General features: G+C 43.1%; 1 protein-coding gene across 3 annotated transcripts in view; it reads right to left on the reverse strand.

The window, feature by feature from the left end:
• nfat5b (nuclear factor of activated T cells 5b) overlaps window positions 1–16897 on the reverse strand; it is a 54440-nt gene extending 37543 nt beyond the window's left edge. For 2 of the 3 annotated variants that reach the window (XM_060873331.1, XM_060873294.1), the window contains exon 1: window positions 16671–16897. In XM_060873331.1, the coding sequence (XP_060729314.1) occupies window positions 16671–16740 (70 nt within the window). In that variant the 5' untranslated portion in view covers window positions 16741–16897. The remainder of the gene's footprint in view (window positions 1–16670) is intronic. The other variant, XM_060873391.1, reaches the window with a different exon arrangement.
• Window positions 16898–17283: the final 386 nt, after the last annotated feature.

The following is a 17283-nucleotide window of genomic DNA, read 5'->3' on the forward strand; positions in this document are numbered from 1 at the left end:
GAGTGAAGCACCATGAAGGGAGCATCAAACAGTGCTGGGGCATTACACAGTGCTGGGGCATTACACAGTGCTGGGGCATCAAACAGTGCTGGGGCATTAAACAGTGCTGGGGCATTACACAGTGCTGGGGCATTACACAGTGCTGGGGCATTACACAGTGCTGGGGCATCAAACAGTGCTGGGGCATTAAACAGTGCTGGGGCATTACACAGTGCTGGGGCATTAAACAGTGCTGGGGCATTACACAGTGCTGGGGCATTACACAGTGCTGGGGCATTACACAGTGCTGGAGCATTACACAGTGCTGGGGCATTACACAGTGCTGGGGCATTACACAGTGCTGGGGCATTACACAGTGCTGGGGCATTACACAGTGCTGGGGCATTAAACAGTGCTGGGGCATTAAACAGTGTTTAATACAGTACAGAACTCCAGCAGTGAAGCTCCCAGTAGCAGCAACTCTTCTTAGGTGAATGATTAATGAATAACAGCCTGAGGTTTGGGGGGAAAACCATAAACAAGCTTTTACCTGTGATCATTCACGCATCAGTTCTTCACCCACTAGGCCATGAAAGTCACAATTAAAGATCACCTTAGATTAAACATACACAGACTAAACGAATCGATTCGAGCTTCCAGATATAAATCCAGGAAGGACCTGTTTTGAAACTAGCTGACGGCGTCTCTTACGGTAACTGGCATCCGAGGGTTTTACTAGTTTTTATATAAATGCAGGTTGGCACGGTGCCCGTGATTATATCTCTGCAGTCAGATGAATACAAAGCCTGAAAATTTCAGTGCCAAATTCAGTATCATGACTTTGTTAAAGATTTAGAGCTTTACTAGCATAGTGCCAGCATTTGAGCGGCGAACGCAATAAATAGTTCAGTCAACTTTTAAAACAAATTTTTTTTTTCATAAATACGTGCAATGACCACAGACAAGAATTTTGCACTCTCATTCACTCACACACTCACACACTACGGACAATTTTCCAGAGATGCCAATCAACCTACCATGCGTGTCTTTGGACCAGGGGAGGAAACCGGAGTACCCGGAGGAAACCCCCGAGGCACGGGGAGAACATGCAAACTCCACACACACAAGGTGGAGGCGGGAATCGAACCCCCAACTAACGTACGGCGAACGTACTAACCACTAAGCCACCTTCTCTTTGCCGAAGGGTCGGCGGTGTCCGTGCGTCCGGACGCTGTAACGATCCGCATGTACGCTAGTAACACAACCGTGATGACAGAATGGAGGACAGAAAAGTTCCTCTGCCTTAAACAGGTGCACCAACTACACAAAGCTGGCTCGGTCAAGCTAACTCTTGATGGTTCAAATGTGGAGTTTCAAACATAATTGAGGAATCTAGGGGTAATTGTCGATTCCAATTTAGCCACATATCCAAAATACGGTTAAAACGTCTGCCAGATTGCGTCCGATGCTGTCGTTTTGTGTTGCTGAGAGACTGATCGACACTTTTGTGTTTTCCCGTATCGATTACTATAACGCCTTGTTGGCTTTGGGGTCTAAAGCTACCTTAAACAAATTGCAGCTAGTGCAAAATTCGGCTGCTAGAATTCTAACTAGAACAAAGTTAAGAGATCGATTTACTCCCGTTTTGGAGTCCTTGCACTGGCTCCCCTTTAGGTTTAGGGTTGATTTTAAGATTCTGATGCTTACCTACAAGCCTTACACGGGTTAGCTCCTCAATATCTGACTGAGCTTTTAATTCCTTATATTCCATCTCGCGACCTTCATTCTTCTCAACTCGTTTACGATGGATAGGAGACAGGGCTTTCTCTTCACTAGCTCCAAAACTGTGGAATTCTTGACCACCTGAGATAAGGCAAGCAACATCCATCCATCCATCTTCTACCGCTTATCCGGGGCCGGGTCACGGGGGCAGCGGTCTGAGCAGGGACACCCAGACTTCCCTCTCCCCAGACACTTCCTCCAGCTCATCCGAGGGAATACCGAGCCGTTCCCAGGCCAGCCAAGAGACATAGTCCCTCCAGCGTGTCCTAGGTCTTCCCCGGGGCCTCCTCCCGGTTGGACATACCCAGAACACCTCCCCAGGGAGGCGTCCAGGAGGCATCCGGAACAGATGCCCGAGCCACCTCGGCTGACTCCTCTCGATGTGGAGGAGCAGCGGCTCTACTCTGAGCTCCTCCCGAGTGACTGAGCTCCTCACCCTGTCTCTAAGGGAGCGCCCAGCCACCCTGCGGAGGAAACTCATTTCGGCCGCCTGTATCCGGGATCTTGTCCTTTCGGTCATGACATTAAGCTCATGACCATAGGTGAGCAACATCTCTTGGCATTTTTAAATCTCAGCTTAAGACTCATTTTTTTAGCGGAGCTTTTAATTTGACTAATTGTAATTTTACATCGTGCTTATTTTAGAATCTATTCTTGTTGCATTAATTTTATCTTTATATTATGTGGTGTATTTTTGTTGCTCTATTTGCTTTTGTAAAGCGCCTTTTAAAGGCGCTATAGAAAATAAAGGTTATTATTATTATTATTATTATTATTATTATGATACTCCTGCCCTGCGATGGGTTGGCACTCCGTCCAGGGTGTATCCTCCCTTGATGCCCGATGACGCCTGAGATAGGCACAGGCTCCCCGTGACCCGAGGATAGTTCGGATAAGCGGTAGAAGATGAATGAATGAATGAATGATACTCCTGGACTCTAAATTAAAAAATTCAACAATATGTAAAAATGTCAGTGTGTCAGTTCCTCTTGATGTTCTCCTTTCACAGCTCTCTCAGTATCACTTAGCTCACAGACACAAACTGGTGTTCATCAGGACAGGAAGCTCCTAAAGCTAGATACGTAAACAACAATGCGCTGCATTTATCTTACTGCACTGATAAATGTAAACGAGAGCTTTACACTCAGCTACCGGGTTTGGATCGGGGAAAGTATAAGACTGAAGTTCTCCACAAGCGGCAGGATTAAGATCCAGTGACGTGGAGTAATCCCGCTACATCGACACTGTCCTTCAGTCTCTCCTCGTCCGTACTGACGAGCACGCGTTATAATCATATAAACGGATTCAACCTGTAATTGAATTAAGACCAGAGAACATCTTGCTGATTATGTTATAGACACTCTGAGATGACTAACGTGCTCATTATGGCTTCTCAGGTACACTTAAAAAGAGTGATGTTGTTTAGACCCACGATGCTTTACGTGTACTGTACTGTACCTTCTGTTTGACTGCAGGTATGAGGGGAAATTTGGTCAAATAAGCCAACAAATAACATGCACCTTTGTTTATACACCGACACACGTGATTCAATCTTATCGATAAAGGGTCAATGTTTTTCATTTCCACATCAGATTGTCTACATTAAAAGACTGGACATTAGGTATGAGGTGACACCAGAGGTGCGTTAGGTATGACCATTAGGTACGTGATACTAAAGAGGAGATGTGAACTCCATGTGATCTTTTACATCACTACAACATTTATCAGACTGTATATTTATAATCACACCCCCAGTGTCACCCATATGAGGATGAGGTTCCCCTTTGAGTCTGGATCCTCTCAAGGTTTCTTCCTTTACCATCTAAGGGAGTTTTTCCTCCCCACAGTCACCTGAGTCACCTCAGACTTGTTCATTGGGGATAAATACACTCACTCACTCACTCATCTTCTACCGCTTATCTGAACTACCTCGGGTCACGGGGAGCCTGTGCCTATCTCAGGCGTCATCGGGCATCAAGGCAGGATACACCCTGGACGGAGTGCCAACCCATCACAGGACACACACACACACACACTCATTCACTCACACACTCACACACTACGGACAATTTTCCAGAGATGCCAATCAACCTACCATGCATGTCTTTGGACCGGGGGAGGAAACCGGAGTACCCGGAGGAAACCCCCGAGGCACGGGGAGAACATGCAAACTCCACACACACAAGGTGGAGGCGGGAATCGAACCCCCAACCCTGGAGGTGTGAGGCGAACGTGCTAACCACTAAGCCACCGTGCCCCCCATACACATTTAAATAAATTAAATTAAATTTTGTATTATATTAATCTTTATATTATTCTTTATATTAACCTTCTGTTCTATGTTTATGTTCTGTAAAGCTGCTTTGAGACAATGGCAACTGTAAAAAGCGTTATACAAATAAACTTGAATTGAAAATTGAATTGAATTGAATTGAATTGACCAGTCCTTTGTGTTAGGTGCGTTACAGATCTGAATAACGATCCCACACACGTGTTCACGACCTTCCACCACGAAATGACGTACAGGAGCCGTTCACCCAGAGACTTAACACGTGTCTCCTAAGGCCACGGGTTAACGTGTCGTTTCCATCGGTTCTTACTATCTCGTATTTCTCACACGTCCTCGCCGCTTCGTATCATCCAGGTTACTTTGTGTGAGTATTAAAACGATCCTGACGATTAAACCTTTACGCGTTGTGTTTTATTGTGAAAGTATATATAAAAAAATCAATAGTGTTTAAGAATAAAATTTACAAATTGTACAAAATAAGTTTTATTAACGTGATAATAACAGGTTACGATTCTTGGTTTAATTGAAATTTAAATTGCGTTATGTCGAGCTGCTGAGTCTCAATGGGACACTTTATGTGGAGAAGATAATTAAAGGTTCAGCCGAGATGTTGTCTATAAAAGGAATCATTCTTGATATCACATAAAATCACATAGAAAGGTCTTTAAACGTTTTACAATCGACGCCTAATTGTGCCCAGACGCTTGGTGATTGAGAGAACGGACCGGAGATGAAAGAGCGAGTTCGGCTCCGTGGCACGAGGAGACGGGAGGAGGACGTCTGCTTTCTGATGCGATTCCGGTTTAAGCAGAAAGCCGATAGCGGTAACCCGAGCGCTGTTCATCAACGAACGGAAAACACGCTCTCTGTGGCTTTGATTAACTCCGTAAATATTTAACATTTAGGACTCGGAGCACACGACCAGACAGAGAAGGTTTCTGAGCTTTTCACCTTCAGGGAATAGCAGGTAGTAAAAATAATCCTAGACACGATAAGATGTTAAACGACCACACGTTCGGGCAAAAATTTAAACTGATAGAAATTCGAGTCTAAACAAAAACAGGAAAAAAACAACATGTGAACTCTATGTGTGAAATGTCTGCAGTGAGAAGGTCCAGGTTTGTCCTAAAGAAATATTAATATTAAATTCACAATTACTAAAGAATCAATGCCTAAATGCATGGAATGAATGAACGAACGAATGAACGAATGAATAAATGAATGAATGAATGGTGCAAACGAGTCACGGCCCCCCGCATCGTCTCACTCGAACCCCCACCAGTAACTAACATCAACAGCCATTTTCACCCACGAGTGGTGACGAGTCTCTCAGCAGGAGAACAGATACAACAGCAAACCATTTATCCGCTCGATAATATCTCTGCTTGTGTCAGAGGACACGTTGGGGGACACGTTGGGGACACGTTGGGGGACACGTCGAGCTCTCGGCTAATAGGATTAAAGACCTTTACAGACCAGCAGTTATTTTAATCAGCATTTGATCAGCAGTCCAGACTTTATTCACATGCTTTCATTCGCAAACGCACATCAACCAGGACCATCGAGCCACGGCGCTCTGTATCGACTACGATCATCTACACGTCGGACTTAAAGTTCTTACGGTATTTATTATAGTGATGAATAAAAGAACTAAAGTACCACTGAGGCTGATGAGACGATGCACTCGATGTCATTATCGTATTCAATAAGGGAACAAAATGGCAAAAAGAAAAATTGGAACAAGATTTTAAAAATTGAAGTTCACACAAAAATGAACTGTTTTTTTTTTCTCCTTTTGTTAGGATCGATTTTATTGTATTAATAATTCGTTCTCTTAAAACACAAGTGATTTTTCTGTAATTATACAGCATCAGCCGGTGCTCGTATATAAACGTTTAAAAGTGGTATAAACGTATTACGTGTCACGGTTTGCTCAGTCTCGGTATCAGGGATGAAAGCCGGCATCATGTCGTCTCCGTCGGAAACCAACGCTAAACCTATACCCGTCTCTTTGTGTACGTGATTGTGATTTAATAATGATTTGCTCATCTCTAACATCTTCAGCTCATAAATCTTCATCTCCTCCACCCTGTCTCCTCTGCAGCCTACTGCGTCTATGACTTAATCGCTTTAATTTACTTTCTTTACGCCTACGTAAGTCCCTATACGTACAGCCACAGCTGTAATGCAGAGACTAATGCTAATGCTGCTGTCTGGTTTGCAATTTTAATTCCACTTTAATTCGTATGAAACCCAATCGTCTGTTACTTCGCTTCCCTACTAGATGAAGTGCAAAGTGTTGTTGGTTCAGCCTGACAGTTGCCAGGAGCTGATGCTTTAACCACTCATGCAGTACTTTTGTAGTAAGAGCAAATATTCCGAGCAGGAACCTGCTCCTTTGGGTCGTTGTGTTTTTTGAGGAACCGTGAAACGTGCCAGAGTGAACCATGTGTTTGGGCGACGCAACGCGACACTCAAATCAGGTGAAGCAACGTAGCAGGGAGTGACGATCGTGTTTCTTACCCCAGATGAGGGGTGGGGGTAAAACAAGGCATTCAGAGAACGGGTAATGTATCCGAGAAGGCTGAGCACACGTCTTCAATTTTATTCACCTTCTCTAATTTGGCAGAGACATTTGAAACATTTGTGACAAGAGCGTGTGACTGATCGCACAAACATATCACAAACAAGACCCAGCTTGTCCTGAGGAGGCAATAACCTGGGATCAATTAACTCAATACCAAAAAAAAACACCCAAATAACCCGGGAGCTGTTCATATCAAACAAATATGTAACGATCGTTTACAGTAAAACTACGAATCCCGGTGATGCACAATGTCGGGGTCGATAATCACATCGGGGTTCGAAACCGTGTCACTGTATAATCTACAGATCGCTTGATTAGTCTTTATATAAGCTGTATTTATTTATATATAATAATAAAGCGCTATTTATATCCATGTATTTAAAAGGTTTTATGGTAATTTTAACAAAAAGGATGTGATAAAATAAAATAAGATAAAATAAACGATGAACGCGGTCCTTCGAGTCTCGCCGTACCGTGATTTATAACAGATGCTGTAAGCTTGAAAAACTACACTAAAGTCTAGGCGACAAAAACATCAGAATTTACATAAAAATAAACCAAGATGAAAGTTTCAGACACAAACTTTGTAGTATTTTGAGCTAGGAAAAAAAAATCTACACTGAAAACATCTGGAATTTGTCGAGTTTATAAACTGGATTGTCTTTGTGTCAGTCGTTTTATAGACACGCCCCAAATACCCTTCGAACCTCAGTAGCATGATAATCAGACATTTCAGGGGGCAGATATTTATGTCCATTTTTCCCCAAACAATGTCATTCTAATGTATAAAGATGTACACAATACAACACAAAGCTTCTGTTCTGTTCGTAGCGTGTCGTGTCGTGAGAGACGTTTTCACACGTTGTCTCTATGGAAACGCTGCCGAACGTGCGGACGACGTCTTCACTGTGGTTGTACTGTCAGCATCCTAAGGGTTAATCCTGTACACATGTCCTCGTATAAAGAAGTAAATACGTCTAAACTCACAAACTCAGTTTAACAGTAACATATAATTATAGAACACAATCGATCCTAATGTGTATATGTAAACAGTTCAAGTCCTGAAACTAAATTCCTAACCCTAACCCTAAGTCCGATCTACACGATACGTTACGGGATCTGATATCCGATCTGTTTTCTCTGATATTCGATCTACTTTTATGTGGAGTAAATCGCATTGTGGGGGCTAAATGAATTTATCTGCATCAACACAGTCGTGTATTCTGACAAAACACAGAAGACTTATTATATAAAGTATTATATAAAGACATCCAGTCCTCCGTGGACCCCGATGATACGTGAGCTCGCACGTTTGTACGTTTGCGGACGCCCGGGATTAGACGAAAGGTCACTTACGCTACGCAGAACGTCACGTGGTGAATATTATGCATCCAAAAATGAACGCTTCAATGCTTACGGCACGAGAAGCTTTCGTATTAAAAGTCTACGTGTCGTCTCCAGCTGACCAGGTTACTAAACATGACTCGTTTGCTATGTTGGTATGTAAATGTAATTATCCTTCAGGCAACATGACTAAGACAAACAAACCCCCTGTCACCACAACGTGGTCCTTCCTATTACAGTATATACTGTAAAGCAGCAGCAACGTTGGTCCTGTTTAATACAGCCATGTTTACTCTGTGACTGAGACGCAGGAATAATGTCGCTGGTTTCCACAGAAAAAGGAAAGAACTTCACAGTTCACATAATAGAGTACAAAATATATATATATATATATATAAGTACACAAGAAACTTAACATCTAAATCACAAAAGGCCTTTGTTTCAGGACCATTTGTTTATCTGTATCAGTCATTTACAGTGAGTTTAAACCTGTTTTATTACTAAACAGACAGGATCCAGATATTTGTGATGTGTCTGTATATATATATATATATGTGTGTGTGTGTGTGTGTGTGTGTGTGTTTGTGTGAGTTTGTGTGTTTGTGTGTGTGTTTGTGTGTGTATGTGTGTGTGTGTGTGTGTGTTTGTGTGTGTGTGTGTGTTTGTGTGTGTGTGTGTTTGTGTGTGTGTATGTGTTTGTGTGTGTGTTTGTGTGTTTGTGTGTGTGGTGTGTGTGTTTGGTGTGTGTGTATGTGTGTGTGTGTGAATGTGTGTGTATGTGTGTGTGTGTTTGTGTGTGTGTGTGTGTGTGTTTGTGTGTGTGGGGTGTGTGTGGGGTTTGTGTTTGTGTGTGTGTGAATGTGTGTGTGTGTGTGTGTATGTGTGTTTGTTTGTGTGTGTGTGAATGTGTGTATATGTGTGTTTGTGTGTGTGTGTGAATGTGTGTGTGTGTGTATGTGTGTTTGTGAATGTGTGTGTATATGTGTGTTTGTGTGTGTGTTTGTGTGTGTGTGTGTGTGTATGTGTGTTTGTTTGTGTGTGTGTGTGAATGTGTGTATATGTGTGTTTGTGTGTGTGTTTGTGTGTGTGTGTGTGTGTGTGTGTGAGAGAAAAAGAGAGAAATGCCCTCCCTACATGTCATACATCACATTCCCTTATTGCCAACATGACAAAGACATTTCGTGAGACTTTTATGTCCAGGGCTTTTCTCTGTCCTGATGTTTAACTGCTTTCACAGACAGACCTTTCTAGCTGGTCTCACACACTCACACACACACACACACACACACACACACACACACACACTCACACACGCACACATCCTTAATGAGAAGTTGAGATGTTCTGTGGTAACGTTAAAATATACAGGAGCGTAACGGCAGAAGTAAATTCCAGTCAACACCAGTTATAAAACTCACGATACTCACAGAACACACTACACACACCCTTCTGAAAGTCGAGAGTTTTTCTTTTCTTCACAAGTTAAATTACCGTCATCCCAGAGCACAGGATGGCGTTTATCCCCCCACCTTCCTTACAAACACGTTTGCTTTAACCCCCAAACTGGAATTACGGCGTTACGGTCCAGACATCGGCACAAAGCTTAGATCGGATTGACTAAAAGCTTCTTCAATTAAAAAATCAGACAGTGTGCATTAGATCTTGAGTGTAGAGATAATATAATTTAATGTTTAAATGCATCAAACTTTCAGAACTGCTGTTAGGGAAAATTAATTAATCAACACCTTCTGACCAATCAGAAGAGACGTCAACAGCGCCGTGGTGAATATCGATCGGGATCGGATAGTGAGAAAAAAGTTTTGGTGCTACTTTTTTTTTTTAAAGATCTCACGGCGTATAATAGAGTTTGGTGTATTCATCACTCGTCATGTTTCATACGCTATAACTTTTAAGTGCATGGCTGAATAATTCCTCACTTCATTAAGAAGGCCTGAGAGTTTCTCTGAAGCCTGATTTCATTTCCCCTAAAGGAACCAAGTCTTCTCATGTGTACTGGATCATGTTGCAGCACCTGCTCACGATGCTCCGTCCTTACTGAAGTTCTGAGGAAGTCTAAAGCCTGCGTTCAGAAGTAACTTAATGTGCTTAATGATTTGAAAGCTTTTGACTCGGCAGCCTATTAGGAGCCTTTCAAATTTAGTCTAAATTAATCCATATCACTTAAAAATAATGACCTGTTACACAAAGATGCCTAATGACAAAGTAATGCCGGTGAAGCCAGAGTCCATCTTTGTACAACTTTCCTGCCTGTTCCAATAGCGGCTCTGTACGAGAAACTTAGGGTCTTTTTATACCCGGTCACTTTGTGTGTTGTCTCTGATCCGATAGATATCTAATTTGTTAAAACTGTTCCATTTACAGGGGGGTCACGGTGGCTTAGTGGTTAGCACGTTCGCCTCACACCTCCAGGGTTGGGGGTTCGATTCCCGCCTCCGCCTTGTGTGTGTGGAGTTTGCATGTTCTCCCCGTGCCTCGGGGGTTTCCTCCGGGTACTCCGGTTTCCTCCCCCGGTCCAAAGACATGCATGGTAGGTTGATTGGCATCTCTGGAAAAATTGTCCCTAGTGTGTGATTGTGTGAGTGAATGAGAGTGTGTGTGTGCCCTGCGATGGGTTGGCACTCCGTCCAGGGTGTATCCTGCCTTGATGCCCGATGACACCTGAGATAGGCACAGGCTCCCCGTGACCCGAGGTAGTTCGGATAAGCGGTAGAAAATGAATGAATGAATGAATGAATGTTCCATTTACATTAGGCCACATAAATGCGTCTCGGCGAATCGGATATCGATCCGATCTTTCTACTCCCGCCCAAAACGCTAATATATTTTACCTCATTTCCGGGGTAATTGAAACGGAACACGCTTTGGTGTGTGCGGTTTTCAGAACGCGATCAAAAAGAAGACGAAAAAACTCGTTACGACGGTTATGCTACAAAAAAAAACAACCCAACGTGTCGTCCGTGTTATTTGTTTCTGGCGCAATGCATGACTCGTGAGTCACCTGCGAGTGACGTACTTCCGTTTGGGAGGAGTATAGCGCTGACGTATGTGGCTTGAACAACCACATTCATTTACACCTGTCCAGTTTCATCTGAAATGCGTCCCAGACCACCTCCTGAAGTGGTTTGTACCATCGGATTTATATCCGTCTCGAAAACGTTTCGGAGGGCATTTAGACCTGGTCTTTTTACCATCGGGTAGCTATCGGATCACAGAAAACGCAGGAAGTGACCAGGTGTAAAAAGCCCCCTAGATACTGAGTACTTTATCGGTTGCGTAAAGCAGAGTCCGTAACCTTAAGTGTGGATGGCTCAGCTTTACAATTCCAAACTAAACTAAAATATTTAGGGGTTGTCAGGGATCAGCGCGGACTTTTGCTATTGTTACTGTTGTAACTAGTGCTATTGTTACTGTTGTTGTCATGTGTCTGCCCCGCCTTCGTCTGCTCCTCCTTGTCTCCACACCTGATCCTAATTGTATGTCATTGTCTTTTTGTATAAATGTGAGCCGTGTTGCCGATGGCAGCGCGGATTCATTGGTTACATCTAGTCAAGGTTAGGTCTCATCATTTGTATTAGTTTAGTCCTCGTACTTATTTACTGTCTTTGTCTTTATCATTTATTAAACCCCATTCCTTTGATGCTATCCTGTGTACGGGTCCGTCTCCTTCCTTCCCTGCTTGTGACAGAATGAATCCGCCCAAATACGGGCCCAGCAGGAGAGCTTCCAGCTTGGACCGTTTTTTTTCTGTTGGTATCGCCCCTATTCTAATCGTCATCTTCCCCCGGACTGTTCCGTCAGTCTTCCTAGATCCATTTTAATCGTTGTCTCCCCCCTGGACTGTTCCGTCAGTCTTCTTGGACCCTTTTTTTCTCTCCTTTTTTTTCCGGTGCCCTGCGGCATCGCCCCGCACTTTGCTCCGGCATCGCCCCGCACTTTGCTCCGACGCTGCTCCATTTCTGGTTCTGCCGAGGAGGAAGTCGCCTCACTTCATCCGCGGGGGGTGTTGCAGGCCTGTGGCGGAAGATCTTTCCCGCACTCCCTCCCTTTTCCTCAGTTCGTCGAGGCTAGGGTTTGGCCACGGTGCATCAGGGGACACCGCTCGGCATGTTAGCTCGGCTGTGGATGCCACTCGGCCCCTCAGCTCGCCGATGGACGTCGCTCGGCCCCTCAGCTTGGCGATGGACGTCGCCCGGCCCTTCAGCTCGGCGGTGGACGTTGCTCGGCCCCTCGGCTCGCCGATGGACGTCGCTTGGCCCCTCAGCTTGCCGATGGACGTCGCTCGGCCCTTCAGCTCGGCGGTGGACGTCACTCGGCCCTACAGCTCAGCTGTGGACTTCGCTCGGCACTTCAGCTCAGATGTGGACGTCGCCTCGGCCCTTAAGCTCGGCTGTGGACGTCGCTCAGCCCCCTCTGGCTGCGCCGCCGAGTGCCCTGCTCCCCCCACCTGCCTCGCCGTGTGCCTTGGCTCCCCTCGCCTACCTCGCCGTGGTCCTTGCTCCCCCCACTGGCCTCGCCGTGGTCCTTGCTCCCCCCATCTGCCTTCACCACCTGCCTCGCCCCCCCTTTCCGGACCTTGTCAGGATTTGGCGCTTCGGGAGCCGCGCCTCAAGGGGGGGGGTACTGTCAGGGATCAGCGCAGACTTTCGGCCATGTGCTATTGTTATTGTTGTTGTCACATGTCTGCCCCACCTTCGTCTGCTCCTCCTTGTCTCCACACCTGATCCTAATTGTATGTCATTGTCTTTTTGTATAAATGTTAGACGGATTCATTGGTTACGTCTAGTCAAGGTTAGGTCTCGTCATTTGTGTTAGTTTAGTCCTCGTCCTTATTTACTGTCTTTGTCTTTATCATTTATTAAACCCCATTCCTTTGAAGCTATCCTGTGTACGGGTCCCTCTCCTTCCTTCCCTGGTTGTGACGGGGTGATATTTGACGCCAATTTAACATTTGACCGTCATGTTCACAATGCTGTCAAAGCTTCATTTTTTCATCTCGAAAACATTGCCAAATTACGTCCCATGTTGACTTTCTCTGTGGCTTAAAAGTTAATCGGCACTTTTGTTTTTTCGCGTCTTGACTACTGTAATGCTTTGCTGGCTGGCGTTCCTAAAGCAACTAAATTACAGTTGGTACAAAATTCAGCTAATATTATTCTGACTAGGACCAGTGCAAGGGAGCACATCACACCTATCCTGGAAAAATTGCACTGGCTTCCTGTTAGTCTTCGTATTGATTTTAAAATGCTCATGCTCACTTATAAGGACTTGAATAATTTGGCCCCTCGATATTTGTGTGAGCTGTTAACCCTTTACATACCTACACATGTTCTATGCTCTACTGAAGCTGGTCTTCTAACTGACCAAACAACACGACTAAAACTGTGATCGGGCTTTTTCTCCTTTGGCTCCCAATTTGTGGAATTCCCTCCCCTCAGAGATTAGGAATGCAGAATCTCTGGTGTTTATAAATCCCACCTTAAAACGTATTTTTTTATGGTAGCTTTTATGTGATTTTTTTTTTTGTTATTTATTGCCTTTTTATTTTTGTATGGTTAGTTTTAGTGCCTGTAATGTTATGTGTATCTTTTAATTTCATCTTTTATGTCAAGCGCTTTGAGAAGCTACTTTTAAAGGCGCTATACAAAATAAAGTTTATTATTATTATTATTATTATTATTTATTGCTTGCATTCTGTCGTTCATGAACAGGTTGTGATTTCGGCTCCCACGATGGCTGTTGCCTCCCTGAACACTCTGCAGATGAGTTGCATGCATATATTACATTTTTCCTTTCTTGTTAGATGCTTATAGTTGTGCTGGAATGTCACATGTGGGTTCTGAGATTCACTTTAAAATAAAACTAGCTTCTATTTGATCCAGATGGAACAAAAAGCTATGACTACGGCGCTCAAAACAACAACACAATAAACTGGAAACTGTGGCTCGGTTTGCAGCAGATTAGACCTGCGTTTTTTTTTTTTTTAATTACCTCCAAAACAATGCAACCTGACATTTATCCTGTGCAAAAGCATGAAGGCAAAACAGAGCAGGTATTTGTTTGGTCATGACTTGGGTAGGGCTTTGGCAAAGTCAGCACACACACACACACACACACACACACACGAGTATTTATACACACCACTACTCTACAATCCAACCCGTCAGAAAGAACCAGTCACACACCTCGAGCTATCGTGCCTCCTTTTTTAAAAGTATATCTATACTATAGACACGATGGAATATGGAACATAATGTTCATAACCAACTAAATATCAGGCTTTGGCTCAGCCATGCTTAAAATACCCGGCTACAGCGTCACTGAGGATTACTGACAAGATTATTCCTTACGTAATCTCAGAATTAAGTCAAAGCACTGAGCCATAACTTAAAGCTACAAAGACAAATCAAACATCTGTGGAATAACATTACGGGACACACAGCGTTTATTTCTCACCTGTCATTCAGAACGGCAATAGAACCAATAGTGTGAAGTCATGCATGCGTCACGTAAGAAGCACGTGTTAATGTTCACCTTCCTCGGTCTGTTCCAGTCTTACGATTGGTGGGTCTGAATTGACCGGTGACAGAAATATAGACCTGCCTGTAAACTGGATTAAACACGTATGAACCTTATGATTATTTAATCCACAGCAAATTTGCTGAAATGCATCAGAGAAACAAAAGACCTTATAAAGGATTTTGCATGACATAACTTACTGTACGACGTAATAATGCGTCAGTGGCTGAAGCCGAACCGGAAAGCTGTGAAATGTTGTGTAAAGGCAGTTTGGAGGTAGAAGCGCCTTTAAGAAAAAGCCTCGGCTGCACACACATATTTACACTAAATGGCCAGATGTTTGTGGAAACCTGACCATCACATCACATCCATACGTATGTAGCTTTACACTTTGCCTTCACTGGAACTAAGAGGTCCAAGCCTGTTCCAGCACGACAAGATCTGATCTCACTAATCTGATCTCTTGTAACTGAATGAACACAAATCTCCAAAGCCAATGATCCAAAATCTAGTGGAAAGCCTTCACAGAAAAGCGGAGCTTATTATAACAGCACGAGGAGAACAAATCTCGGATGGAACCTTCGGCAAGCACATAAAGATATTATGGTTATTTCTGCACAAACTTTTGTCCATATAATCTATAGTATTCCATATGACCTGTTTAAAACCTGGGTATAAATGTTAGTACAATAAATAAATGTAAAACAACTTAATGTAGCATTTAATGTGGAATTCTGCAAGGTCCAATTCCGATACTGACTGTCAGTTCCTTATTAATGATTAAACGTTAATGATTAGTTTATAGCTTGTTTAGAGAGGTTATGTTTTGTTTAGTAGTGATGTTCACTGACGATATATATTTTATTTATATTCATTTTACTAATCAGACCTGAAATAAAAAACGTATAAAAGCCTGTGAAAGCTGGTCTTTGTTCGGATGCCTGCAGCACGTGAAGCTACAGAGGACAAACTGGTTCATGTTTATAACAGCAACGGTTATGTAGTTATGGATGTTAGTAACAGCCATTAATCAGCTCTGTTACAGTACGTACAGGCGCTCAGATCGGTCTGCTGAAATACATCAGACCTGCAGTCCACCACACTGATTCATGAGCTACACTCATAGGCTCACGTGTCATCATCAGACCCATCAGACTCTCACCAAACTCGTGTTAATGCCCCTTCTGACTCCACAGGTCTGTTGAACAGCTGCTACTTCACAATGTCTGTATCAAATGTGTGTAAATCAGCATAAAAACATTTGTAGAGTGAAAGAAACGTTATTCACTATTCACATATTCATACCTTTAGGAAACCTTTTACTGACTGCTACTAGGAATAAAAATATATGGGAAACCTTAAAGGTATTATTTAACCACTCTATTTACATTATATTATATATTATATTCTATATACATATTATTTATAGATCATATTATATTATATATTTTATTTTATATTATATATTATATTATATTTTTTAGCAGAAAAAGGAAAGGTGAACACACACACAGTGTAAATAGTAAATGCAGCACAAGTCTGTACTAACTGTCCCACGTGTCCCACGTGTTTTCCCCTTGCTCATTTCCGTCTGTAATGTCACGTGTGATAAACACACTAAAGGGTGCTGTAGTGCACTGTAATTAAACACGTCCCTGCACTTGGTTTAGTCTGTGGTCCAGTTAAGTGTTCACATTAACACACGTGTGTTACGCTCCGAGTGTCAAATAGGATTTTATATTTATTTATTATTTAAAGTTGGAGCTTTTTATCGTCAAGTCAACAAGTATGGGAAATAAAGCTGGCTTTGTCGCCTAGCAACAAGTCGCCCCGCCCATCCCGTCCCCAAACCCTCCTTCAACTACGGGCCCGCCCCCTCTGGGGGTGTTGACGGGACGGGGGGGGGGGTGTTGACGGGGGTAACAACCGTTAAAACAAACTGACTTTTTAACACTACTGAACTGTTCATAACGCGTTATTACTGACTGGTTCATGACGCGTTATTACTTTACGGTTCATAACGCGTTATTACTGACTGGTTCATGACGCGTTATTACTGAACAGTCCATAACGCGTTATTACTGTATAAAACCTAGTGTTTTGACTCCTACATGACGCCACGACAGAAGTAAAAGAGTAAACAACACTTACCTTTGGAGTACAGAGACTTGGGACACGTGGTGACGTCACTGTGGAGCAGTGATATGAAGTCTGAGGGCATCTCAGTGCTCTGGGGGTCTGTGGGGAGACGCGCTGGTGTCCGTCACAGGAATAAACCTTTAATCTGTTCTCTCATTCACAAAACACGCTTCAGCTGTCCGACTTCATCTGAACTCTGTGTGTGTGTGTGTGTGTGTGTGTGTGTGAGGAGAGTTGGTCCCGTGCAGCCCCGCCCACCTGACACACACACACACACACACACACAGGAGCGCGCTTCTCCTCGGTGACGCGCCTGTGTCAGGTGGGCGGGGCTGCACGAGACACGCGTCACATAGAGGTCACGTGGTCGAATAGGAACGTTATGTATGCTGGCAATTCATGTTTATAATAAATATCATTACTAACATGTTTATAATAAATATCAATATTAATATGTTTATAATAAATATAAATAATAACGTTTATAATAAATATAAATATTAACATGATTATAATAAATATCAATATTAACATGTTTATAATAAATATCAATATTAACATGTTTATAATAAATATTAACATGTTTATAATAAATATCAATATTAATGTGTTTATAATAAATATT

Source organism: Tachysurus vachellii, chromosome 1 (genome assembly GCF_030014155.1).
Source record: "Tachysurus vachellii isolate PV-2020 chromosome 1, HZAU_Pvac_v1, whole genome shotgun sequence".
NCBI classification, from domain to species: domain Eukaryota; kingdom Metazoa; phylum Chordata; class Actinopteri; order Siluriformes; family Bagridae; genus Tachysurus; species Tachysurus vachellii.